This window comes from Cyclopterus lumpus, chromosome 11 (assembly GCF_009769545.1).
Source record: "Cyclopterus lumpus isolate fCycLum1 chromosome 11, fCycLum1.pri, whole genome shotgun sequence".
NCBI lineage: Eukaryota > Metazoa > Chordata > Actinopteri > Perciformes > Cyclopteridae > Cyclopterus > Cyclopterus lumpus.
The window spans coordinates 12,847,787-12,873,345 of record NC_046976.1 but is presented as its reverse complement, the minus strand read 5'-3'; the positions used below and the strand labels follow the sequence as shown (position 1 = coordinate 12,873,345).

The window sequence follows — 25,559 nt, the reverse complement described above, 5'->3', positions numbered from 1 at the left end:
TCAGCTAATGCGTAAATGTCCTCCAGAAAGAGCGTCCTGGAAAGCTACGTGATCTTTTCCCTGAAATGAATGAAATGAGCAAACTGAACCGCCAGGAGAAGCAAAACACTGACATGTTCTCCAACATTTTATGAGAATGTGACACCCTGTTTACTCACTACACAAATTATACTTCAGTTCTCTGAACAAGGACGCCCCAGTGGAAGCTTTTATTGGAGTTGCTAAATTATGTTAATGTTGAGCTGACAATGAAATAGAAGAACATCCTGTGTTTTCAGACACAGTTCTTCTAAAAGATGAACTCTATATGAGACTGTGTTTTATTATAGTACATAATAAGTTACAGTGAAAATGGTGGGAACTTTCATCACATAAATCACACAACACATTGGTTTTGTGTCAGTGAATATGGTACTGACCTTGATTTGTGTAAGTATTGGTATAACTGTGTGTCAACAAGCAACATCATTTCAGCTATTTAGAGTGTGGTGTTTGTCTTGCAGAGTCACAGAAACCCTGCAGTCCAGGCAACATAGGACCTGGATGCACTGCTCTCTGTGTAACAATTGTGTTCTGGTAATTATTTCACATCAACTCATTCATTTTATTTGGCGTTTACCCTTGAGGAAGGTATCTTGGCAATTCTCCCTGAGCAATGCATCACAATGTCCCCATGAATCCATGAGGAACATCCATGACCTTGATTTCAATTGAATTTTAGAGACGCAGTTGGTGCAGAGGACTGTCTCAAATATGCATTTCAAAAGAATATTAATTTGAGTCTAAACTGTCTAAAGTCTAAACTGTAAAAGTACCTTGACAACAGTTTACTTTCTCATACAGAAGGATGACATAATCAGGATGTCAAGTAATTAAGAAGGGTTTTTAATATCAAGTCTTACGAATGTTAGTCATTCATAGAGGGTTTTATAATTACATATGCAGTTATGAATGTAAAAATGTAATGAATAGGTTTTTAATATAAGGCATTCTGTTCTAAATGTTTATAAGTCACTAATGAAGGCATTTGATTGTCAGATTTGTATTGATGATTGTTAATAAGTCTTTAATAGAGGGGTTTAATTGCCATGCCTGCAGTTACAAATGTTTATAAGTCATTAATGAATGTCAATACAAGTAAATAATATAGGGTCAATGCCGTTATACATGTAAAAACAGTTGTTAGTGGGCCTAAATGGATACTGGTCAAGATAGTCTGCAGACTTTTTCTAGAAATAAACTATATCAAACAGAGATTTCACAACCTGGCAACCCCGGCGTGCAGGGGCGTTATTCAAACGTCCGTGGCTTATAAACCATCCTGATACTGCACGTTGTTCTGTAGCACAGCGTGAAGAGGCGGAGGAGGAGCAGGCAGCCTCCGTTGCGCGTGCATTTCCTGGACGCAAGCTCACACCCAGCTATCGCGGAGATGTGTTGGCGGTGGACGTCTCGAAGGTGGTGTCGGTCACTGCTGTCGCTCAGCTGTCTCTCCTACTGTCACCCGCCTCAGTGAGTGTGTGTGCGTGTGCGCGCGTGTGTGTGTAGGAGGAAGACACTGAGCGAGAGAGAGAGCGAGAGAGAGAGAGAGAGCGAGAGCGAGAGAGAGAGCGAGAGCGAGAGCGAGAGCGAGAGAGAGAGAGAGAAGTTTTCCTCTGCGCATGGTCGCCTGTCGTTCACTTCACACGATGGCACGCCTGAATCCGCGTGCACCTTTGTTGCGTTAGGAGCCATGTCGCTTTCAAGAGATCTGAGAACCCCTCCAGCCCCCCAGCCCACCCCAGCCCACCCCAACAAAAGTGTCACCATGGCTGAATTCGGAGATAACAAGAGCGCCGTCGGTCAACCGGTTGCTGGCTGGAAAGCTGCGTCGGGAGGAGCCGGAGTGAGCCCGGAGACGCGCCGAGGGGAGCCGGTGTCAAACGGAAACTGCGGCGTGTCAGACACGGTGAAGAGGATCCGAAAGGAATCCAGCTGCGAGTCCCCGACGTGGGAGAGCGCGGGGTCGGATTTAGCCTCTAAACCGATCCCTCGACGCAGCAGTCTCATCAAGGTAGGCCATCATTTCCTTCGGGGTGAAATATAGGAGGAAACACTTATGAATGCAAACTGTTACCTAGACCTGAATTAATGAGCAATGTATTAACACCATATAAGACAAGGCGAGATAAAGTAAGATATCACGGTGATATTAGATGGAATAAAAACAATAAACAAACAAAGTCACTATCAAAGCATGGTGTGACTCAACACCCTCGTAAATACACGTGGCTCTTCCCCAACACCTCTGGAGACACTCATGCAACTTGAAACGGTTAATATTGTGACTCTGCTTCCTGTCAGCTTCCTCTCCATCTGTCGAATAGCAGAATATTCAGTCTCCCCATCTTCTTTCTTCAATGCTGTTGAAGAAAGTTGGACAAATGAGTAGTGTTTTCATGACATCAGGACACATTTAAGATGATAGTGAGTTCATAAACAGCCTATCAAACATTTAGACCCCAAGTCTTGAGTATGACCTCACAGGAAAATACTCAATGTCAGAGCTTTTCATTCATATGTGCCATATGGATTGATGTGTGCAGGGAAGGCGTTGCTCCAGTCACAGACTACAGCAGGGAATGTCACTTATTAGGATTCCATCAGCTGGAGAGGAGGACCTAAAATGTGAATTCACCTGCTGTAGTCTTTGATTAAAATGATAAATTGCACCCCTCCCTGTGTGGCTCACAGTTGAATAAGCCTGTCCAATTAACCCTGCTGCTTACGCTGATCTGAGCTCTCATCTCAAGTTTATTAATATTGAGTCCTTGACAAAGATATCACACTCAGCAATTTAGTTTCGTTTTTTTACTTTTTTTGTAAAGTATTATCATCAACATTTAATCAATAACTTGTCTGCTGACTTTGTGCTTTTATGATTTCTGCCTTAAAGACATGTGGGAGGTCTTGTATTGAGTTGCTGCTTGTCTCCAGAGCTATTGCCTGTAAAGACATGATTATTCAAACATGGCTTCGTCTGTGTCTGATTGGCTCCCACTCTGCAAGCAGGAAGCCGGCCAGTTGGCCAATTTCCTTGCAGGGTTCATGTTGCAATATTGCTATTAAGTTATGAGCAGTTGGTGATGACACCTAACTTTCTAGCGCTCTTTCACTGAAACACACACACACACACACTCACAAATGTTCCTCACCTCCTTGACCACACACAGACCTGCTCTTGTCTGTTTTCTGTGTGTTATGACATTGCAGCCGACATAGAGGATTTAAAAACGTCTGTTTGCTTCAGTGAAGTTCTGGCCTTTCATTATGGGTCAGCGATTGTGTTAATTAAGTCCTGGCTCTGCATCCAGACAGCGTGGGGGAAATGCACTGCATATGCATCCCGTGTATTGAAGCATGCATTTATGGTATGATGATATATTTGATTAGTCCACATTCAGTGGGCACAGTTAATGCTGAGGATGTGCAGCAAACCATCCATCACAGCAGTATATACCATAAACATACTTGTATTTAGAATCCCAGACACCTGAGGCTTGATCGATGGAGGTCAGAGTTATGAATCCACCTGTCAACACACCGGTCTGTTTCCCAAACTGCTCCTATGGCTCAGGATTCCACACAATGGGAGTATGTGGTGTTATAAAGGCATATAAACAGGAAACCTGACATTCCAGACTCCAGTCATGTGATTGATGTCCAGTGTGTGTGTGTGTGTGTGTGTGTGTGTGTGTGTGTGTGTGTGTGTGTGTGTGTGTGCGCGTGTGCGCGCACGCTCCTGTTTGCTTCGGCTAAGGTAATGAGAGTACCTTTTAATTGTATTTCATCAATATGTCCTTAATGCTCTCCGCTGTCCTCTCATTTATTCGTTCTTGCTCCCATATTACTCAGAAACACATGGTTGGCATGTGTATGTGTGTGTGAGAGAGAATGTACAACAAACCATCCATCCCCAAAGTCTCTGGTTTGGAGATATTAAGAAAATCAAGAAAAGCAGTGCATTTTAATATAATATAATTATGTCTTAAAGGCACATAGGCCAATACTTGTCTCAACTCTTAAAGGAGACAGCAATGCTTCAACTTATCTGAAAACGTAAGGAATTGTACAAACACTTTTTGGATATTTGCATACATTTGCTTTCTTGCTGAGTGTTAGATGAGAAGATTAACACTACTTATTCAGTATGACATTGGGGGCAGGAAAAGATTAGCTTAGCTCATCATTAAGAGAAACAGCTAGCCTGGCTCCGTACAAAGGTAACCCATCTGCACAGCACCTGTAAAGCTCACTAATTAAAACATTATATCTTGTTTATTTGCTTTGCAGAAAAACGGTAGTGTAGACAGAGCCAGGCTGTTTCCAGACCTTATGCTAAGCTAAGCTAACCCTCTCCTGGCTCCAGCATCACATCTAGCCGACAGACATGAACAGTTAATCTCACAGCTAAACAACTATATTTCCCAAAATGTTTGGCTTCCTTTAACTTGCATGACATTTTGAGACCTGTTTTACTAGACAGCTTTTTTTGTGTGTGTACCTTCATCAGTATTCATGTCTAATGGGGTTGTGTGCACATTTGTTTAATGTCTTCTTGTGTGTGTGTTTCTCCCTCAGACTGAGAGAGCAGCATTAGCCAGAGGCTTTAGCACACAGCTGGGGTTGGTTGAGTCAGAGCAGCCATGAGCACCCCCTGCAGTTCAAATCAACATATTTAGCCTGCTTTGAACTACTTTAGCCTGCATATAATGACCCCTGCACAGTACAGGGAGTGGATAACCCTTCTCACCCTGATTGTGATGGAGCCACAGGACATGCTACTACTCTGATCCGCTCTGGTGATTCATGATATACATCCAGCCATGCATGTGTGTCTCTGAGTTTGTGCCTGTTTTTGAGCCTCACCTCAAGTCATCACTGAGGCGTGTGAAACCCCACTCGGCGCTTTGATCATTGATGCCTGACTCAAGGCTCCAACCGCCTGTTCATAGTCTTAGTGGTCCTCTTTCTTCAGTAAATGCAGCTGTGACGTTTGTCAGCTGAAGTCGTGGTTAGGTCTCTGAGAAGACGACCTTTTCAAGTCAACCTTTTCTTGTTTCATTTTGTGTGCTTTACGTGTTTGATTGTGTCTGTGACTGTTTGTGTGTGCGCTGCAGCGTTCGTGGGACTTCAAAGGTTTGAGGTGTAAAAAGAGCATCTGCAGCTCTACTTGCCACGAGGGCAGGGGTTTATAGGCCGACTGAGCAGTTCAGTTCCTGTGAATGCTCACCACATTTTTTGTTTAACAGTCTTCATACATTCAGCCGCTGACAGAATGACTAGACCACATAGTGCTTCCTGCGCCCTGTTTAACACTAATGTCTTGTCCTCTACTGCATTCACACATGTGTGCAATTGTGTGTAAGTTCTCATCCATTTTAACCCACATTAAGGTGAGTTTCCTCGGTATAAGAGCATGGGAAGAAGCATCATTGTTGTTGCTATGGTTACCTGCAGTGTAATGGCCTTGTGATTCAGAGCAGTGTGGTTGAATGGAACTATACAGATTTAATGGACACCTGCCAGCCAATCAGGAGCAATTATTCCTTAGCCTTGGTATAATGTAATGAATAGAACTATATGCACACACATACGGCTGGCTGCTGGCTCCCTGAAGCGAGTGTTAAGATGAAGTTATTGCTTTGAAACTTAAATAAACCTCAAAACAAATCTCCTCATATCTTTAAATGAAATAGTACATCTTGATAGTAGACTCCCGACCTTTCTTATTGAAGGCCTATTTTGGACATTCCATACATCATCTCACGTTTCCACTGAATCACCCTCCAACCCCCCCTCCAGGGTGAGAGGCACTGGAATAAACTATGCCATTAATCATCCTTCATCTGCCGTCAAACCCACAAGGCGAGAGGGAAGACAGATCTGCCTCCCCGCCCTTCTCACTCCTCTATTCTTTACATTCTTCCATTTAACAACCATCTCTCTTTCTCAGATTTTCTGTTTGTCTTAATTAGTGGATCAAAGATGACACCCACTAATGACTTTCATCTTCATTCTGCTGACTCTGAGATGCTGTAATTAGTGATTGAAGTGTGTTGCATCCATATCAACATACACTCTCATACATCATAATAAAGGCCATGCTACAGGCAAATACCAAGGGCTCTGTACGCATGAAGACAGAGACAGTAATCTACCAAAAAGCTCCTTTATTTATTTATTTTTTTTGTTTATCTGTGTTCTTTTCTTAAGTTTTACATTTTTTTGTGATGTGTCTCTGTCTTCTTGTGGGTCCTTCTCTGATAACTGCATCTAATCTGCGCTGCCACACAGTCTTCCCCATTTCTCTCGCCCTTCATCCATCCATCTGTCCCGCCAGTTCAATCATGTTCCATCAGGGACATTAGTCATCAATTTTCCAAATGTATTCACAGTAATCTTAGGTAATGAATAAATCACTTTGTGGGCTCACATATGTGTTACACCTAAAAATAAATAAAAAGGATCAATAATTAGAATTAGGAGTAATGAGGTTTTCACCCAACAGTGACATCTGCCGTTACTGTATTACTGCATAGAGAATTCTTTCTTTCTCAGTTTCTTTGTCCTCTGTGTTGTCGCTTCACTTGGCCCTCAGTGAAGCAACAGGAAGCTCTGCGACGAGTTGACAGGCGGCTTCCTGTTTTGAAGCGCAGTGAAGACTCATCTTCCTCTCAGTCAGAAAAACAAAATAGGGCTTTTGTGACGGAAACATGAAACATAGAGTACATTCTCACAGAGATTGAAGTAAAATGGATTTCATTTTTATTTGATCAGGGTCTAGAGGCTGAAGTTGTTTTGTTCACTGTGTGTGTGTGTGTGTGTGTGTCTGTGTTTGTACTCTAATCTGCTGAGGCAATGTGTGCCTCTTTTGCATGGAAAGTTCAATACATTTACCTTAGTATTCTATTCATGTGTTTATCCTCTTACAGGTTAATCTGTGCCTCCAGTTTCATCTTGTCAGGATATCAGTCTGCAGTGACGTCACCGTTGTTTGGTTGTGTCTCTCTCTTTATAGTACATTTGTGTCGGAGGCGTAACAGAGGTACACATGCAGGACATCCTCCACACATGAGACAATGAAATCTCAACTGTTGAACAGACCCCTGGGAGAATACTGGTGTTTTCCCCGCTGCAAACACAGCTTGTGAAACACACGCACCATATGAGGTTTATTCGATTTTTTAAGGGAATGCCTATTTGTCCATCTCTTGTCTATTAATCAAGAATGACGTGTTGGTTACTGGTCACATAGTGCATGTCTGTGGAGACCATTTTGTTCTGATGTGAATTTCCTAAATGGGTATTGTATGCACTGTGACTGGTGCTGGTGCAGCCACACGAGGACCATTACCGCTAATGTCACACACACACACACACGCACACACACACACACACACACAGGAAGACATATAGATTGAGACCAACATTAATCTCTGGTGCCTGTCACCACACTGGATGAAGGGATGAGAGAGTGGAACTGATTGGAGTGGTACTGTATCCTCTATGAAGGTTTAGGTGTTTGTAAGTCAATAAGTATTGGCTCTGCATCACTGAGGAATTTCCCATGAGCTTTCATATTCAAATTGGGGGCTTTTTTTACAAATAAATGCTGTTGGTGTGGCGAATCTGAGTCTTCTTATTTTAGAGGTGTTGCTGAAATACTCCAAAGGGTGAATGACGCTTTATAGTGAGAACACTGAATCAAGTCAGTGTTTTATTTTGTTCAAATCTTTTTTAGCTCCCTGCCGTTTTCAGAGTAGGAATAAAAGGTGGGTCTTGAAGAAAAGACTTACTGTCTCTCTGTCCACAGCCCCTCTATCATGCCCCAAGGCACCAGGCGTATTTTGAGAGCCCCGCCTCCCTCACCGCGTTGGCACAAAAAAACTTGTCGCCATTGGAAACACTTCTCCGTCTTAATGAGCTAATTCTATGAGGATTTGTGATGGTTAGGGGCCTTATGAGGGAAACCTTTTGATCCTCTGTGAGTTATGCTTTCTCTCTCTCACATATTCATTCATATTATTTAGAAGAAACACCAGATCTTATTTGAGACACTTTGAGACACTTTGACGAAGATAAGATAATTGTTTATGATCACAGAGAATGAAGTATTGGCAGAAAGCCGTTGGCACTTCGATCCTACTGGGAGATCTTGAGTCTTCCCTGAGCCGCAGCAACAGAAATCCCTCTGTGGAGTCGAGTCACTGGTGTTGGTGGTGGCTGATGATCCTACTGAGACTGGTAGGCTGTTAAAATGATGAAACAATGAAGCTGATGAGTATGCAAAGAATGGGTGGTGACGGGGAGGTGGAGGAACTCGTGTAACCGCAGCATGAATGTCCCAAAGGTATCGAGAGAATCATATTTAAAAGAGACAGCTGGTAGATGATAGGCTAACAGTGTAGGTCTGTCGCTGTGCTATTGGATGGATTTAAACAGCTGATATTAGGGTTGACAGCCCCAGACAATGACAGTACGGGAAATATACATGAGCATGGCTGAGAGGAATAAATGGCAGGATATATGATAAATATACTAACTGACTGCTGGATTTGATTTTACAGTGGCAAATATATCTGCACTCACTGTATTTTTCTGACATTTTTCAAAAGCAAATGAACTTCCGTGACTGATAATAAATACATATCTTTTTCATTTGAAATAGAATGAAACGGTTAGTTTATTAATCGATATAAAACAAAGAAACCATTGAATAGAAACAATTGAAGATGAAACAATTATTCGATTAAAGCTAGGGTTGTTAATGTTCATCAACATCACACATTCTTTCCTAGAACCCTCAGGTTGCTCCCAGGCGCTATGCAGAGGTCAGATGTCATGTATGTACCTGTATGTATATGAAGATTGGAATAAAGTTTCGGTTTGATCGCTAATGAAGGTAGTTGTTAGTTACAGCCCTCGTGAACTTACAGTATATTTCAAGGTATTTTTTATTTTCACAAAGAAAATCCAGAATCTTACCAGATTTAAATGTAGAATTACATTTAAAGATTACATTTTATTACTTGTTGCTTCCCTGGTTGAGATTTATAGGCCTACGTAAGTAAGACAGTAGTATGTTAAGTGTGTTGGTGTCCTCAGTGATTCGTAGGATTGAATCAACTACAGTTATGTCATCCTGCTTAGCCCTTACATTAACTTCAATTAGGTCTTTGATTGGATTTAATTAGGACTCTAATATATCCGTAATTGAATAACTTTGCCCACATATATGCTCTTATCTGTTCTCTGTGGGGGTGATATCTGATCGATCAATAAATCAGACGGCTGAGCTGCGATGGTGAGCTCAGATAAACTGATTGGGTCTGCCAGCGTCGTGGCGGAGGGGCAGAATTAGAATGCCGCTGCCTCTGTCTGGTCAGGTATGATTAATGGCGTTATAGTGAAAGGCAAGGGCAAGCAAAGGCTTTTAGTATCAGGACAAACAACAGATTGGGAGGAGGAGGCTCTATGTAGTAGACCAAATAATCTGTGTTTATATATTGTTATATAAACTGACATGCCTTTTAATCCATGGAGATCCATTCTGGATGGGAACAAAATGTTTGGCATGCCCAAGCAAAGAATACTGTTCAGAGGTATAACTGTCTGTCAGTCTCTCTCTTTGTACTCATTTGTCTTCTTCTTATTGCAACCCCCTCCCTCCTCCTCTCTTTATCCATGCCGTCCTTTCATCCTTCCTCTCCTTCCTGCTCATCAGGATGGGTCACGTGCTGGTCGGGATAGGAAGAAGACGGTGTCCTTCAGCAGCAGTCTGTCAGAAAAGAAGATCAGCAGTGCTGCAGACTGTATCCACTCCATGGTGGGTCAGCCACGTTGTAAACCTTGACATGGAATATAAAATAAAATAATCCTTTATTAGTCCCAGAGCGGGGACATTTGCGGGATTACAGCAACATAGTGGATAGTGCAAACAACCAAGCAAGAGACATAAGTAGAAAAACAAGTATAATAAATATGTAATCAAAACATAATAAATAAGTAAAAGATTATATAATATAGTCGGACTGAATGGTTGTTGATATTGCAAAGTGGTTTATTTATCTTGCATTGCATATGTATTTATCTGTACATGAAATATTGAATGTCCCTTTTTATGCATCAAGAGTTTACTGTTAGACCAAAGGCTTTTGAGACTGTCAAACACAACAGCTTGTTCAGAAGTGAAATCGAGTGAGCGTTACACTCAAAATCAACGGTTGACAACTTCATTTATTCGTTTCAGGTTGAGGGGATTGAGCTTAAGAAAATCCGAACCAACTCCCGTGTTTACCTGCGTTACTACCTGCTGGACGCCGGCCTCCAGGCTCTATGCTGGGAGCCATCCAAAAAGGAGTCCGACAAAGCCCGCATCTCTCTGGCCTCCATCAGGGAGGTCAGTGTCCAGAGAAAGAAATGTTTCAATTAGAGAGACTGTGGCCCTAACAAGCTGGGAAAACGGTGCCCCCTGACCCCACACATAGTTTACTTTCTGATTATGTTATTTGAACCTATAGACGATTCACACAATTGAAGCAAGATACGTCAGACCAAATACAGAAAGAAGGTCTGTCCTAAGGCATCTATTAGTTTATGACTCTGGGGAGGTGGGAAAAACTAAATTCCCCCAAACTACTGTATCTCTAAACAATTTATTTAACCAATTCACACACATTATGTTATATGTGATCTTCGTTTGATAACCAATGTAATAACTAATGTCATATGTTTTCACTTCCATTCACTGAGCTTCCCCTGAAGGTGTTAAGAGTCCTCTCTCTCTCTTTAAATACCTCTGGTCTAAATTTACCCTCCCTCACTTTATTAATGATCTCACCGAGTCTTTTAGACTAAAGGATTGGAAATATTTACAACCCTGAATCATAAGGAAGGCCACCGTTGATTTATTTGTTTTTTATCTTGTTTTTGCATCACTTGCTGTCTCACACTCTAGGTACGGACAGGTCGTAACACAGAAACTTTCCGCACCAGCGGAGTTTACGAGCAGATTTCTGAGGATTGTGCATTCTCCATCATCTATGGAGAGGTGTATGAAAGCTTGGACCTGGTGGCCAACTCCGCTGAAGTGGCTAACATTTGGGTGACGGGCCTGAGGTATGACACAGCATTTTTATACACCTGTAATGTAATATGTACTAGAAACACACAACACACATTTAATTAAGTGAAATAATCTTCTGATCCTCAGAGCTCCTAAACATTTATTCAGCAGTCATAAAGTACAATGAAATATAATGTCTGTCAACTGTCAATATTCCCACATTACCTTCACTGCTTTATAAAGTGTTCTAGGTCAAACTATTGTTGATGTTTTGGTTGTGGAAGGACTAGTTCACCCATAAATCTGAATTGATCTTGAGCCAAGTTCCACTTTTTTTCTGGACGACCCTGTGCTGAACTCATCAAATAAAGTGAATGAAAAGGCCACTTTTATCACAGAAGCATAATCTCAAAAACCACAACTCACGGTCTCACTCTTGTAACAGTCTTGGTACATGAAGATGAACACAAAATGACAAGGATTTAATTTGTGGTTGAACTAAGGTTTGCACATGTGGGGTAGGGACTAATCTAGCTAATTTAATTAGGACCTTGATGTTAGTCCAACATGATATCTCCTTGTATCTTAGGCTTTGGTTGTCCTCCTTTATTGATTATAATGTGGGGAACAGAGAGATCTCAGTGAGCTGATTTCATCTTTTGCTCCTTTGAGATTTGCTTTTAGTGGAGGGCTATTCTACTGCTACATAAATTGTATTATATGTGAATGTCAGCTGAAAGCAAAAAAACTAAATATTTGTGATGTATACGTATAGTAAGGAATTTGCATCTGCCTTATCCATTCTTCCCCCAGGTATCTGATGCAGTATGGGAAACATGCCCTGGACATGCTCTCCAGCAGTCAGGACAGCCTTCGTCTGGGCTGGCTGGAGCAGTTGTTCTCCTCTGCTGCTGATTCGTATGGACAGGAAGACATTGAGGAAGAGATCCGCTTGCAGTTGGCCGTTAAGCTGATACAGAGCGTGAACCCTGGGGTCGGCTGCCGCAAAGTGGAGCACAGGTTCAAAGAGCTTCAAAGAGTCAGGGAGAGGATGTGTGGGCTCACTCTCGATAATGAATCTGGAGTTGAAGAACATGTTGAAAACAAAAGACTGATCGGAAGAAATGAGCGAGTCACCAGGCAGGAGTTCATCGAGGTCTTCCATGACTTTTGCACACGTCCGGAGATCTACTTTCTGTTGGTGCAGTTCTCGAGCAACAAGGAGTTCCTGGACACCAAAGACCTGATGAGGTTCCTCGAGGCTGAGCAAGGCATGACTCAAGTGGGTAACATGAACCAACCATGTACACAAATAGCAGGAAACAAGTCAGACATATACTCAGCCTTTATTACATTATTACAGCTCTTTCCAGTTTTGTCCTTCATCTTTTAATTCCCTTCTCTTACTGTGACCTCAAGGTGAGTGAGGAGACCAGCTTGAAGCTCATCCAGTCCCACGAGCGATCCGAGGAGGGCCGGCAGGAGGGATACCTGTCACTGGACGGCTTCACCAGCTACCTCACCTCGGCAGAGTGCCACCTCTTCGACAGGGAGCATGACACCGTGTGCCAGGACATGTCCCAGCCTTTGTCTCACTACTACATCAGCTCCTCCCACAACACCTACCTCATCGAGGACCAGTTTCGAGGTCTGTCCGACATCTCTGGCTACATCCGTGCACTGAAGATGGGTTGCCGATGTGTGGAAGTGGACGTTTGGGACGGCCCCGATGGGGATCCGGTGGTGTGTACGGGACACACTCTCTCACCACCACTGGCCCTGCGTTGTGTGTTAGAAGCAATTGGAAAATTTGCGTTTGTGGCCTCGCAGTACCCATTAATAATATGTCTGGAGAACCACTGTTCACTTAAACAGCAGAAAGTGATGTGGCAACATCTTATGAGGATACTAGGAGAGAAGTTATACACAGATCCGCCATACGAAGGGGAGTCATACTTACCATCGCCATATGCTCTAAGGCAACGAATTCTACTAAAGGGTAAAAGGTTGGGGCCAGATCCTGATGGCGAGGACGGCGAGGTAAGTGAGGAGGATGAAGGGGCAGAGATGTGTCAAAGGATGAAAGCAGTTAGCAGTGGAGTGGCAGCGCCTGGAGGAAATGAGAAGGACATGGTGCAGAAAAGTGTCTCTTTCACAGCGGTCACTCAGTCACCCAAACGATTCCAACTCTTGAAGGAGCTCTCTGCCCTAGTAACTCTTTGCCGCTCGGTCCGCTTCGTTGACTTCCCCACATCATCCAAAAGCCAAAACCCTTTGGAACTGTGTTCCTTTCATGAGTCACTGGCCGTGCGTCTCGCTGGCGAGAGCCCTGGAGAATTTGTCAACCACAACAAGCATTTTCTGTCACGGGTGTACCCCAACCCCATGCGTATTGACTCGAGCAATATGAACCCTCAGGACCTGTGGAAGTGCGGTTGCCAGATTGTGTCTATGAATTTTCAGACAGCAGGACTGATGATGGACCTGAACACAGCCTGGTTCCGGCAGAATGGGAACTGTGGTTACGTTCTGAGGCCAGCTATCATGCGACAGGAGGTGTCTTATTTCAGCGCAGACACCAGAGACACGGTGCCTGGTGTGTCTCCACAGCTCCTCCATGTGAAGGTATGCTGGGATAACCACAAGAGTTCTAATGAACTGGAACAATCCTTCGAAACTCATGATTATGTTTCTTCCTCCCAGGTGATAAGTGGCCAGAACTTGCCCAAGCCGCGTGGTTCAGGGGCCAAAGGAGACGTGGTGGACCCCTACGTGTACGTTGAGATCCACGGTATCCCAGCTGACTGCACAGAGCGCCGCACCAGGACGGTGACACAGAATGGGGACAATCCTGTCTTTGATGAGAGCTTCGAGTTCCAGATCAACCTGCCGGAGCTCGCCATGGTTCGCTTTGTGGTGCTGGATGACGATTTCATAGGGGATGAGTTCATAGGTTTGTAAGAGTGAATCAGACCGGACATGTTTTCATTTTTATTTATTTTTTCAAATGAAATGTGATTTCCCTTCTATCACAGGCCAGTACACCATTCCTCTGGAGTGTCTTCAACCGGGCTACCGACATATACCACTCCAGTCTCTGACAGGGGAGGAACTTCCCCACGCCAAGCTATTTGTCCATGTGGCCCTCACCAATCGGAGGGGAGGGGGAAAGCCTCACAAAAGGGGACTGTCTGTGCGGAAGGCCCGCAAGGGAAGGGACTACACAGCTCTGAGGGACTTGGGGGTCCGGGCTGTAGATGAGGTTTTCAAGATGGCTGCTCCTCCGCTGAGAGAAGCAACGGACCTGAGGGAAAATATGCAGGTGAGTAAGAGTGAAAAAATGACTTACTACAAATTAATCAACAATAAGTTTGATAAATATTTGTATTCAAGTCATTTATCCGAACAAATATTTGCTTCTTTAAATATGGGTTTTGGGCTCTTTGTCAGACAACACAAACATTATGAATATGATGCACTGGACTGATGTTTTTAACACATGTCTTACATATTATAGATCCAAATAATCAGCATTTCTCATGCTCATTGGAAGTGACTGGCGAGTGAAAAGGGATATCTCATTTCTCTTGCTCATTATCGATGTATTGAAATTTAACAGTGATTATTGTATATACAACTGACAAGAAGAAAAGGCAAGACTACACCTGGTGTCAAATTTGAGTCAATACTTGAAAAACAGCTGATCCAACCAAAAAGCCTGGCAGCAATTTTGTCTGTGTGTGTCACCCTGGGGCAATAAAAAGAGTAATTATATGTTCAGTCAGTGTGGTGAGACTGTTGGCATCCGCATCCGCATCAATGCATCTATGGATTTCAACCTGAACTACTACAACGGCACAGCTGCAGGAGAGGAAAAGACGAAAAGCTCTTTTGCAGAAGTGACTTTTGATTTTGTATGTGTGTGTGTGTGTGTGTGTGTGTGTTTGTGTGTGTGAGAGAGAGAGAGAGAGAGAGAGAGAGAGAGAGAGAGAGAGAGAGAGAAAGCAAATCAAGTGGGAGACAGAGTGGGAATGAGATTTTACAGATTTTCTGTTTTTCCATCAGGGTCAGGAAATAAGAAAGAGGAAGATTGGGAAACGTTGTGTGTGTTTAACTTTGCAGGTTATTTGATCTTTTGGTCCTCTTTTTTTCCCCACCAGAACTCAGTAGCAGTGTTCAGGGAGCTGTGTGGCGTATCAGCGGTGGCTAACCTCATGCAGTGCGTCCTAGCTCTGGGCTCCAGGGTGTCAGGGCCAGACGGGGCGCCTTTACTACTGTTCAACCTCCTTGACCACTACCCCACACTGGAGCCCCAGGGGCCCCTACCGGATGTCCTTCGTCGGGTTGTCTCCACCTATGAAATGGTGAGAAGACAGTTTCATACTTATAGTTGTTCACCAAATGGAGTTTTTCATCTATTAAATACATCAAAAGGAAAGAAAGCGCAAACAAAAGCAACAAAGATCAGCGAACCACATCCCGTCTCCTGTGTACTTGACCTAACAATGAACCCCTCCTCCCAGACAAAAGCTTCCTTTTCAACCAATATATTCTGGAACACAAAGTGGGCTCTCATTGTTATGTAGCAGACAACGTTCCCGTTTGTCCTGGGAGTAACAAGGCCCGGTAAACACATCGGCGACATCCTCCCCTTGGCCTGAATGCACTGTGTGTTTCAACCCAAATAAACTTTCATTGACCCAGGAGAAAGTTATTCAACAGACTTCATTTATTTAATGATGTCTAAAAATAAATCCAGCCTTCCAAGAGAGAAAGAGGGACAGCAGAAAAATAGGGGTCAGAGGGGTCAATTGGTCTGTTAGTCAGCTCATCAAATAGTCAATAAGGCGGGATGAATCCGATTGTTTGGTGGGTTTAGGTTGCTCAGCTGCAAGAATAGAATGACTGCCTTTCTTTCTGTCCTCACTTTAACATATTTCCCTTTGGTCTCTATCTCAGTCTTTCATCCCTTCTTTCACTCATTCATCTCTTAGTTCCTACCTCTTTTTCCCTCTGGGTCTTGTTAGATTGTGACAGGCCACCTACCTGTATATGTGGTCCAGCACTCTAGCCTGTACTGCCATTTGTCTGACTGCTGCAATACTTTTTTTATTGATATTTACTCAAAGTGCACTTGTTTGTGTTTAATATTAGATATTCCCCAGGAGTCTCTTGGGTAGGTTGATAGACAGTTAGTATGAATTGCCAATATAGAGAAACTGTCAAGTGAGAGAGAGAGAGAGAGAGAGAGAGCGAGTGTGTGTGTGTGTGTGTGTGTGTGTGTGTGTGTGTGTGTGTGTGTGTGTGTGTGTGTGTGTGTGTGTGTGTGTGTGTGTGTGTGTGAGTGAGAGAGAGATAGGGTTTGTAGCCAGAAACAGGCTGTAGTAGAGACAAATAGATCTGTCTCTAGACTTATTAAGTTATGATTAAGGCGCCGGTGTATAAACCATGACACTTTAATTTAACTAGGGTTGTTTGTCACTGCTATGCAACTAGACCTGTGACTGTATGTGTGTATTTGTGTGTTAGTAAAAATGTGTGTTTGTGTGTGTCTCTGTGTGTGGTTAGCCACTTTACATTTCCAGCCAAGCGGATCAGAGTTGAAAAAGCTTGCTGAATACATTAGCATAGATTTGAATGTTGTTCACCTAAATGGATTGCACACCTCAATCATGATGCTGGAGGGAGAGGCAAACAACAGAGGCAGGAAATAAGGATGACTGTGTGAGTCTTGTTGAATTGGATCTGGTCAAATTTATGTACTGTAGTTAATCCCTTATTTGTCGAAAGGTGTGTGGGTGTGTGTGGGTGTGTGTGGGTGTGTGTGTGTGTGTGTGTGTGTGTGTGTGTCAATTAGTGGTAAAACCAGCCAACAGTACGAACTCCAATTGGCTAATTGAGTCATTTTAACAATCACCAATTTTGAAACAACATTGTGTTATTTAATTGTGAATCTTCACCTCTCTAATGCAATTTATACCAATTTATTGTGTAGTGTATTGTGTCCTTTTACAGCAGACAATCAAACAGGCTGTACATGTGTGCATGCCTTTTACACACAGAGAACTAGATGATTAGCAAAGGGTTTATGGTGCACTACATGCTAATAGATGTTTCCCCGTCTGCAGATGGTTCAAGCGAGCAGAGCAGTGATGGAGCTCTCCGATGGAATCTACGACAAGATCCTACAGATACAGTCAACGGGTGTGTAGCCGTGTGTGCGTGTGTGTCACTGTGTGTATGAGATGCTGCTATATATATATATATATATATATATGTTATGGTGTGTAGAAAACCATGTCCATGTTCCCAGTCCACCCATGGCAACTCCCACATAGCCTCTTCAACAGTGCTGTTGTCCACCCTGCAGCTGCTGCTTTTGTCTTTAACTCAACTCCCCTCATTTCATTTCCTCTACTCCTTTGCTTTTGCCTCTCTTCTATTACCCTCTTTCCTTTCGTCTAATTTACTGTCTTGGTCTTTCCTTCCTGCTCCCCTCATTCTCTCTCTTCTCTTTTGCCTTGTATCATCTTTTCTGTCACTGTCCTTTGTTTTTGCTTTTACACTTTCCTCTCCTGGGTTCTCCTTAAGTCTCTCTTTTCATGTTCTCCCTTTCCCTCTCCTCTTCTTGTATTTTCTTTCCTATAATTCCTCTCTCCCCTATCCCATTTACTTTCCTTTTTTATTATGCTCTTTCCTCTAATCTCCTGGTATCTCGGTTTTATTTAATTCCTTCCTTTCCTCTGCTCTTCTTGTATCCCATTTACTTTCTGTCCCTTGTATTTTCTGTCCTCTGATGCTCTTTACTTTCCTGTCCTCTCCCACCATATGTTTCCAATCACATCTTCTGCAGGCATCTGCCAAAGTGAGCATGTGTCACGCGAGGTTACATGTAAATAAGTCTTCATACTGGTCCGGTTTATCTGTATGTTTTGGATCTAGGGGGTTTACATTTGTGCAGCTCCCGTCATCGATCTTCCTTCCGTCTGTTAAGCGAAGGGCTCCATAGCTGACCTGTGATGTTTGGCAGAGGTTTGTTTACTTCAGCAGGACCGTCTTGATTATCTGACATTAGTCAGCCAGACGGTCGTCAGAGTGGCAACAAACAACCCACAAACACCAATACTCACTCGTACCCACACCCCCTTCCCCACCTCAATTCAGTCCTCAGCTGTCACTCAGGAGACACTGTGATTGAAATTTGGAAGTGTTAATCAGGGGCTTGGAGAAGCAAAACATTTACAAATTCACATAACTTATATAGTTCTGTGGATTTTTATAAAACTTCAGTTTCAGTCTCAATATACATAGAGATTTGCACAACAAATATCCAATGCAATGTATCACAGCATTTATAGCTAATGCTAGTTTATAATGTCAATCCCTAGAAGGGCCCATAAAATAACAAACATAAAACATGTTCACAGAATACAAAGTTAAACTATGTGGGACATTTTGTTGACCTTATAGGACCAGCGTGGCTTGAAATGCTTTTCAACCCTGCCCTGAATAGAAAAGTGGAGATGAAGGAGAAATTAAGGTAAACCTGAGGGTGAATTGATATTTTGAGAGGAAGATAATGGTTCAGTTTTGGCCATTGTAGAGGAAGAGTGTTTAACATAGATTAATGCTGTTTACAATTTTGCACTCTTCCCCACTTTGCTCCCAGACAGCTCATTACATCCTCAACTGAAGTTAATTTTAGTTTTTCTGGAGTCACAGTGTCTCTTTTTAAGATGAACTTACTGGCACTAGCCTATCTGATCAAATGTGAAATTAAAGTATCTGAGGTCTGATCTTATGAACAAAGCACTTCCTGTGTGTACGGAGTAAAGATGGCAATCAGGTGATCCCAAGGCGGAGGTCCTCAGCTCAGTGTTTGAAGAGGGGGTTGGCAATGAGAAGGCATAACCAGGTCACTCAGAGGGAGCCGTGGGACGGCTGGTGGCAGAGATGGATATCTGCACCATTACATCAGAGCAGAGAGAGTTAAACAGAGCTGGAGAAGAAAGCCGTGGGAAGATGGATAGCTAGAGGCAACGCTGGGAGGAAGACAAGAACACCAAGGGAGAAGAGGAAGTATCAGAATGTGTCTCAAAGGGCCGGTAAAAAAACACTAATTTTATCTCTTAGTTTTTGTGGTGTTTATAGTCATGCAAATAGTTTGGGTTTTATTTTTTTCCAGGCTTTGAGATATCTGTCTCTTTATCACTGAAAACTTTACAAAAAGTAACTTCACGCTGAAATATTTTGCGGTCGTCCCGAGTCTCGACATTAAATCACACCCATTATTGATGCGTCAGCATACCGTTACACATCCAGGGTGGAACCACATCACTGCACCAGAGTGAGAACTTAAATCACTGGCGGTCAGATAGAAATAACACGATTTTTAGGGTGTGTGAAGTTGCTTTTTATATACTTTTTTATATTATGTCTCTCCAGAAACAATGTCCTTATTATTCTGGGTAATTAACGTAGCACACTGTGGGGCTAAGTCTCTGCTACTTAGTGGTTCCAATGAAAACAATAGACAGGGAGGTCAATGGTTTATCCGGTGTCTCCTGAAAAGACATGTTTCAATGTAGTGATCACTACTAATAAAATATAATTCACCTTACTTCAGTAAAGTGTTTCTGTAAAGCAAATCAAGTATTAGCAATACCACTAAAGGCATTTGAAAGCACATAATCAATACTAGAGTTAAGAAAATGATTTTAAAAAATGAGATCAGTTGATATTCGGTTGTAAAATAGATACATGAACAACAAACATTTGGAGAAGTTTCCCTTAAAATTGTCTGTTAAAGAATTGTAACGTAGTTGCTGAACGCCTCATTTTGTAGTAGAAGTTGTGAGTATGAGCTGTTGGACAAACTATGTAATGGTTATATAATTTTGATAATGGATTAACATGCACCATTAGCTTAAGGACTCACTGAATGGTCTGATGAGTATGAACAAATTATTATTATCCACCATCACCAAATAAGGGGATATCTTTTGGAAGAATGCTTTTTTCTGTAATTTAGGTGAAATGAAGCTTTAATAACCTCAGTTGAGCAGCTGATTTTCCTCCACGGCCCTGACCTGTATAGTGGTGAGACTCACATCTGGATTTATATATATATATATATATATATATGAAGTGAATGTGATGCTCTTCCTGCTATGTCCTTTTGGCCTCTGGGTGAGGACCATATTTCTGTGTGTGTTTGTCTGTATGCTTACTGTCCAAGTATTGGCTTTTTAATAATGTTCCCTCCATTGGCTTCACTTGGTTTCACAGGGAAATAGACTCACGTAAACACACACACACATTACATCGACACGTAGGCTTTGAGTTGCCTAGCAACGACGCGGTAAAGGTTATTATTCTAGCAACGTCTGTAGGTGTGTGTGAACGTCGAGCAGTGACAAACGTATGTGTGTGCAAGTGTGTGTCAGTTTTTGCAGACGTTTAGTGACAAAGAGGGATTTTGTGTGAGGAATTGTTAAATTCACATCCAATCTGTTTACTCTTTTCTCAGTGTGTGTGTGTGTGTGTGTGTGTGTGTGTGTGTGTGTGTGTGGTCCCCAGCTTGGCACATTTAAGGTCTGGGCTCTCGTTGATGGCTCGCAGTGGTGTGTGCCCTGTGTTAAGCCACTTCCGGGTTTCCATGGTAACAGTGGGACAGTGGCCCGGGGCAGTCAGAGGAAGCCAGACACACACACACATCTCATTGCACAAACTCCAACTAGCAGGCGGACCGACTTCTATGGCGCGCGCTCTCTCTCTCTCTCTCTCTCTCTCTCTCTCTCTCTCTCTCTGTAGCTCAGATTTTCCATCCACTTTCCATCATTCCTTTGGATCCGTCATTGCTCGTTCTGTTTCTTGTCTCACTTTGTGAAATCTGATGCTCAACGCTTGAGTTTCAATGAGTAGAAATGGATTAGTGTACAACAATTAATTGAGGGTGGCAAGCAAGACTGAAGATCAGGCTTGATTGATGTGAAGCCTCTTCATTAGGCCTAGGCCCAGATGAAGACTGGAGACTCCCCAGAGTCTAGATGCTGGTGTTGGTGGAGAAAAGCCTGCACGTGGAGGATGGAAACTCAAAGGCCGGTTGGTTTGAGGAATGCAGGCGAAAAGATGATAAGATGATGTCAGAATTTGTGATCAAGAGAAATAAAGGCAATAGGTGAGCAAACATCTTCCTCACTGAAGAGAGCATATACTCCCTGTGTGTCCTATAGTGTGTGTGAGAGCAACCTACTGAATCTCCTATACTCCTATACGCCCCGCCCCCCCTCCTCTCTACCTCCTTCTGTTTCATGGATTGGAGTTGCATTCATACATTGTCATATTCATGTAATGTGTTTATGTAACTTTGTAATCCTGTTCATTCTGTACACATGACATCTATTGCTTATGTCCATCCGGGGAGAGGGATCCTCCTCTGTTGCTCTCCTGAAGGTTTCTTCACATTTTTCCCTGTCAAAGGTTATTTTTGGGGAGTTTTCCCTGATCCGATGTGAGGTCCTGGGACAGGGATGTCGTATGTGTACAGATTGTAAAGCCCTCTGAGGCAAATTTGTAATTTGTGATATTGGGCTATACAAAATAAACTGAATTGAATGAATAGCCAGAGAGCCAAGCCATTCCACTAAATACTGGATTTTTGACATGCAGCATTGATGCGTTTTGACATTCAGAATGTTATTCAGCGGTCACGATGAATGTCGAATATTGACACGTCTATAATAATGTTTACTGTTTGCACACATGGCAAGAGACCGGCAAATATAAATGTTGCTCAACTTCAATTATTCGTCAAAGCATACAAACCATCCTCAGGCTGTTTTCGGCCAAGTTGACTATGCTATTTAATTTAGCAATAACTCGATGGACAAAAGGAAATAAATTGTAGTAACAACAATATTAGTAGGAGTTAAAAAGTATGTGTTGGGAGCATCATGACTTTCACCAAGGAGACCGTGGTTTAAGTTTAAGTTGACTTTTTATTTTGTTTTTTTAATCATTATTTTCAGGCACAGTTAGGTTTAGGCAACACAATTCCTTGTTTAGCTTTAGGAACAATATACATAACATTAGCCGACAGTTGGCTACATATATAGATACAGTTTCTAATGTGTAAATGGACACCTGAGTGCTTTGCTATACACACCCGGATGTAAACAGGTGCAAATAGTATTGTTGTTGTTCTTCTTGCACCTGGATAGTAATCTTATCTACCATTCAAATATAAAGTATTGCCTTTTATCCAAAAAGGCAATACTTTATCACAAAAAAAAAAACGTGTATATATATATCTTTTGGATGATGCTTATTGTGTACAATTACATATACACAGGAATAATAAGTTGACCATGCTATATTTTTTTTCAGGTTGATCTCTAAATTATTTTTAAATGAAGTTTCCTAAAAAGCATCGCTCTGTAACCTGCTGTGGTTGTGTGTATTTTCGGCTCTAGCCATGGAGTTTCATGAGAAGCTGCAGAGTCTGGCGGCGAAGGAGGGGCTGAGGGGTCGCAAGGTCAGTCGGGCGCTGGAGAGTTTCAGCTGGAACATCACCATCCTTAAGGTCAGTAACACGCGCTCATGCAAAACAACACAAACAGCCTTCGGGGTCGACCACGAGAACATGTTTTTGGCCTCTAGCTAGTTGCTCATCTTTTTGCTCTCTTTTAACCTCCCCTTATGCCCCCTGTCCCCATCTATCATTGCTTCACTGCACTCCCTCCTGATGTCCCCTGTTTTTTTTCTCTCAGGGTCAGGCTGACCTGATGCAGCACGCCAAAGCTGAAGTCCAGGAGAACATGAAGCAGGTCCACGATGCTGCTTTGACTGGGAACCTTACCAAGGAGAGTGTAGGATTGAGAAGAGTCCGCTCCCAAACCCGATGAAGCCAGGAGGACTAGCGAGTGCAAGAGGACCCTCGACACAGCAAGCAAATGAAAGAGGACACGACCACATTGCCCTCGTAACGAACCCTTTTCATGTAATTAAAATGTTCTAGTGTCAGACTTTTAAAATGCTGTGGGAGAGCTATAGCTAGTACTGTGTTTTTGAAAGGGACGAACAAGAAGAGTTGATGAATGCCTGAAAGTCCTCAAAACGTCTTCAAAATGCAGCCACGCCGCCCCTCCCCCACCTGTCGTAGATAACACTCGAGAGCCGCAAGATGAGAGATAAATAATGCTGGGAAGATGAATGTAGTTAGACATTAAGCCAAGGCTAAGTTATTTGTGCTGCATTAAATTGTAAATATACCAATCTCCGCTTATGTGCAATGTGTCTTGAAGAGGGTGGAAAATATGTCGTCGCTCAGTAAAAAAAGTGATACAAATCTTTTGTAAAACTGCCACCGTCACATGTTAGCAGCGTGTGCTTCTCAAAGCCACCATCCAGCAAATGTCATTTTCTTCTCAATTATATAAGTAGGAGATGAGCAGGAGTCTGAATGTGTTCAGTATTTTAACAGTACGTTGTTTGGACCAGTGCAGCCCCTTTATATCTCTCTCCATCTTAATGCCATTAAGCATTTCTAGGTCCTGGATTGCTGCTCTTCATCCAATCACGTTGAGGTCCTTTCTCTTGCCACAAAGCACTTAACCCTCTAAATATTATCACATATAATTCTATATTTTTCTATTTTCCTTCAGCTCTTGTGCTAATTGAACCAGTTACCCGCCATAATGATCAACTCCAGATCTATAAATGTCTGCCATAGGGAATAAATACTGTTATGTGCAAAGTGCTTACTATGTGTGCAAAACACTGTACAGTATTTTACTATGTAGTTTCAATCCTTTTGCTGTAAAGAATATTTTACATAAGTTATTGATCCTGAATGAAATCATTCCAGGCATCGGTGCAGTAGATGAGGCTCGACCTGTTCAGCTCCATAAAAGGTTGCAGTTCACCATTACCTTCCTTTAATGTCGGGATGGAAATAAACTAGTTTTTAAATGACTCGTGCTTGTGTGTCTTTTATTGTTTTTACTTGTGCATTCAGTCATGCTAACACATGAAGCAAGTTCTGCTTAGTGTAGAGGTGACAGCTGAGGACTGGGAATATGACCTATAAACGCACTAGGACCATGCGGAAACCACGCTCAGGCTCCCAGTTCCCTCCCACATCCTCTCGTGTCGTCATCGGTGTCGTTCAGGCATCCAGAAACTCAGCTGAAACGGATGTCAGCGTGTCGAAACCCAAACTAAAGGACAAGGAGTGACACAATCTATATTAAGTTAGCTAACTTAGCTTTATGAATATACTATACAGTATAATATATTATGTCAAAAATTCCTCGTATAGTATAATAAAAAAACATGAAAAAAGTAATGTGGCATAAAGTAAAATTGTATTACATATTAAAAATAATTTAACTTTTACTTATTATCCTACACTTTATAATTTATGCCATTTTTTAAAATGTTTTTCTTATAGCAGACTATAATATTGTCCTGATATCTGCTTTGCAACATAATATAAATATATATTATGACGCAGACTATATTTTTATGACATACCATATTGTTGTTTAACATTTTTATGCTATACGATATGCTTTTTAAAATAATTGCTATAATATATTTTTCATAACATACTAAACTTTGACTTTTTATGGCATACAAGTCCTTTATGGCCTACTATACTGATGTTGTAATATCTTTTATGGCATACTATACTTTGACATTTTTTAAAATGTCAATACTATACTTACTAAAAACAATAATCAAAGTAATATTACACTATTTTGACCTTACTGGCATTTCCTTACTTTGAGTTTGTCAAGCATCCGCTGATCTCACCTTGGATGCGGCTGCAATTTCCAGCTGTGTAGAGACGGGAGTGGTTTTCAGGTTCACCTCATCTCACCTTGAAGCTCTCGTCTCCACCCAGTCTGTTGCTCCTCCCACAGCCCCTTGCGTCTTTTCCCTGACAACCAACAAAGACAAATGAGCTTCTTAAATGAACAGCTTCAGGAGTTCTGAAGTTCTGGACATTAGAGTCAATGATATTCTGAGGAAGTGTAAATCACACTGAATGATGCCTGAATGCCCATGTTTTTACAAACCATATCCTTTAATTTATAATGTTTTGTACGCATTCAATATTCAACATGAATGAATGAGAAAATATTTCCCCAGAGCTTCAGCATACACTTTTCAGTTATGTATAATATTACAATTCTTCCCATACGTCATCCGTTGAGGCTGCATATCTTTTAAGTACGAGATGCATAAAATTAGCCGTCTTAACATGCAACACTCCTGACAGTAAAAGTAAAAAAATAAAACAATTCAGGAAACACTAAATTACCCATTTCTGTGACATTGGGATCCAGCATGACTACAATTCTAATTGTGGTCAGACTCTGTGGCCAATTGTATCAAGAAAAGGAAAAATAACAAACAGTTGACTGAATAGGCGTTTATGAATTGC

At 42.1% G+C, this 25,559-nt stretch overlaps 1 protein-coding gene and 1 long non-coding RNA gene across 4 annotated transcripts; one reads left to right on the top strand and one right to left on the bottom strand.

The window, feature by feature from the left end:
* Positions 1-1,440: 1,440 nt before the first annotated feature.
* Positions 1,441-24,082, top strand: LOC117738719 (inactive phospholipase C-like protein 2). 3 transcript variants are annotated; one of them, XR_004610109.1, is made up of 12 exons: positions 1,441-2,053; positions 9,767-9,868; positions 10,292-10,441; positions 11,000-11,160; positions 11,921-12,389; positions 12,527-13,732; positions 13,811-14,060; positions 14,143-14,429; positions 15,268-15,471; positions 17,236-17,311; positions 21,116-21,287; positions 22,582-22,681. XR_004610109.1 is itself a non-coding variant. In XM_034544784.1 (12 exons), the coding sequence occupies exons 1-12, from the start codon at positions 1,733-1,735 to the stop codon at positions 23,011-23,013; spliced, it is 3,471 nt and encodes a 1,156-aa protein (XP_034400675.1). In that variant the 5' UTR covers positions 1,441-1,732; the 3' UTR covers positions 23,014-24,082. The 3 variants fall into 3 exon arrangements, 2 of the variants coding, with proteins under 2 accessions (XP_034400675.1, XP_034400676.1); XM_034544784.1 differs by lacking the exon at positions 21,116-21,287 and adding an exon at positions 22,879-24,082 and having other exon boundaries at positions 22,582-22,691; XM_034544785.1 differs by lacking the exon at positions 22,582-22,681 and having other exon boundaries at positions 21,116-21,483.
* On the bottom strand, positions 23,776-25,062 carry LOC117738721. The gene is made up of 2 exons (XR_004610110.1): positions 24,895-25,062; positions 23,776-24,327 (listed from the first exon to the last, which is right to left on the bottom strand). It is a non-coding gene; the product is annotated as an uncharacterized LOC117738721 (long non-coding RNA).
* Positions 25,063-25,559: the final 497 nt, after the last annotated feature.

Bases quoted from the DNA above. Each gene is read 5' to 3' on its own strand.
- LOC117738719 (XM_034544784.1), top strand. From the start codon at position 1,733: ATGTCGCTTTCAAGAGATCTGAGAACCCCTCCAGCCCCCCAGCCCACC. The intron at 11,161-11,920 runs GTATGACACAGC...TTCTTCCCCCAG, and splicing joins ATTTGGGTGACGGGCCTGAG to GTATCTGATGCAGTATGGGA. The intron at 22,692-22,878 runs GTCAGTAACACG...TTTTTCTCTCAG, and splicing joins GGAACATCACCATCCTTAAG to GGTCAGGCTGACCTGATGCA.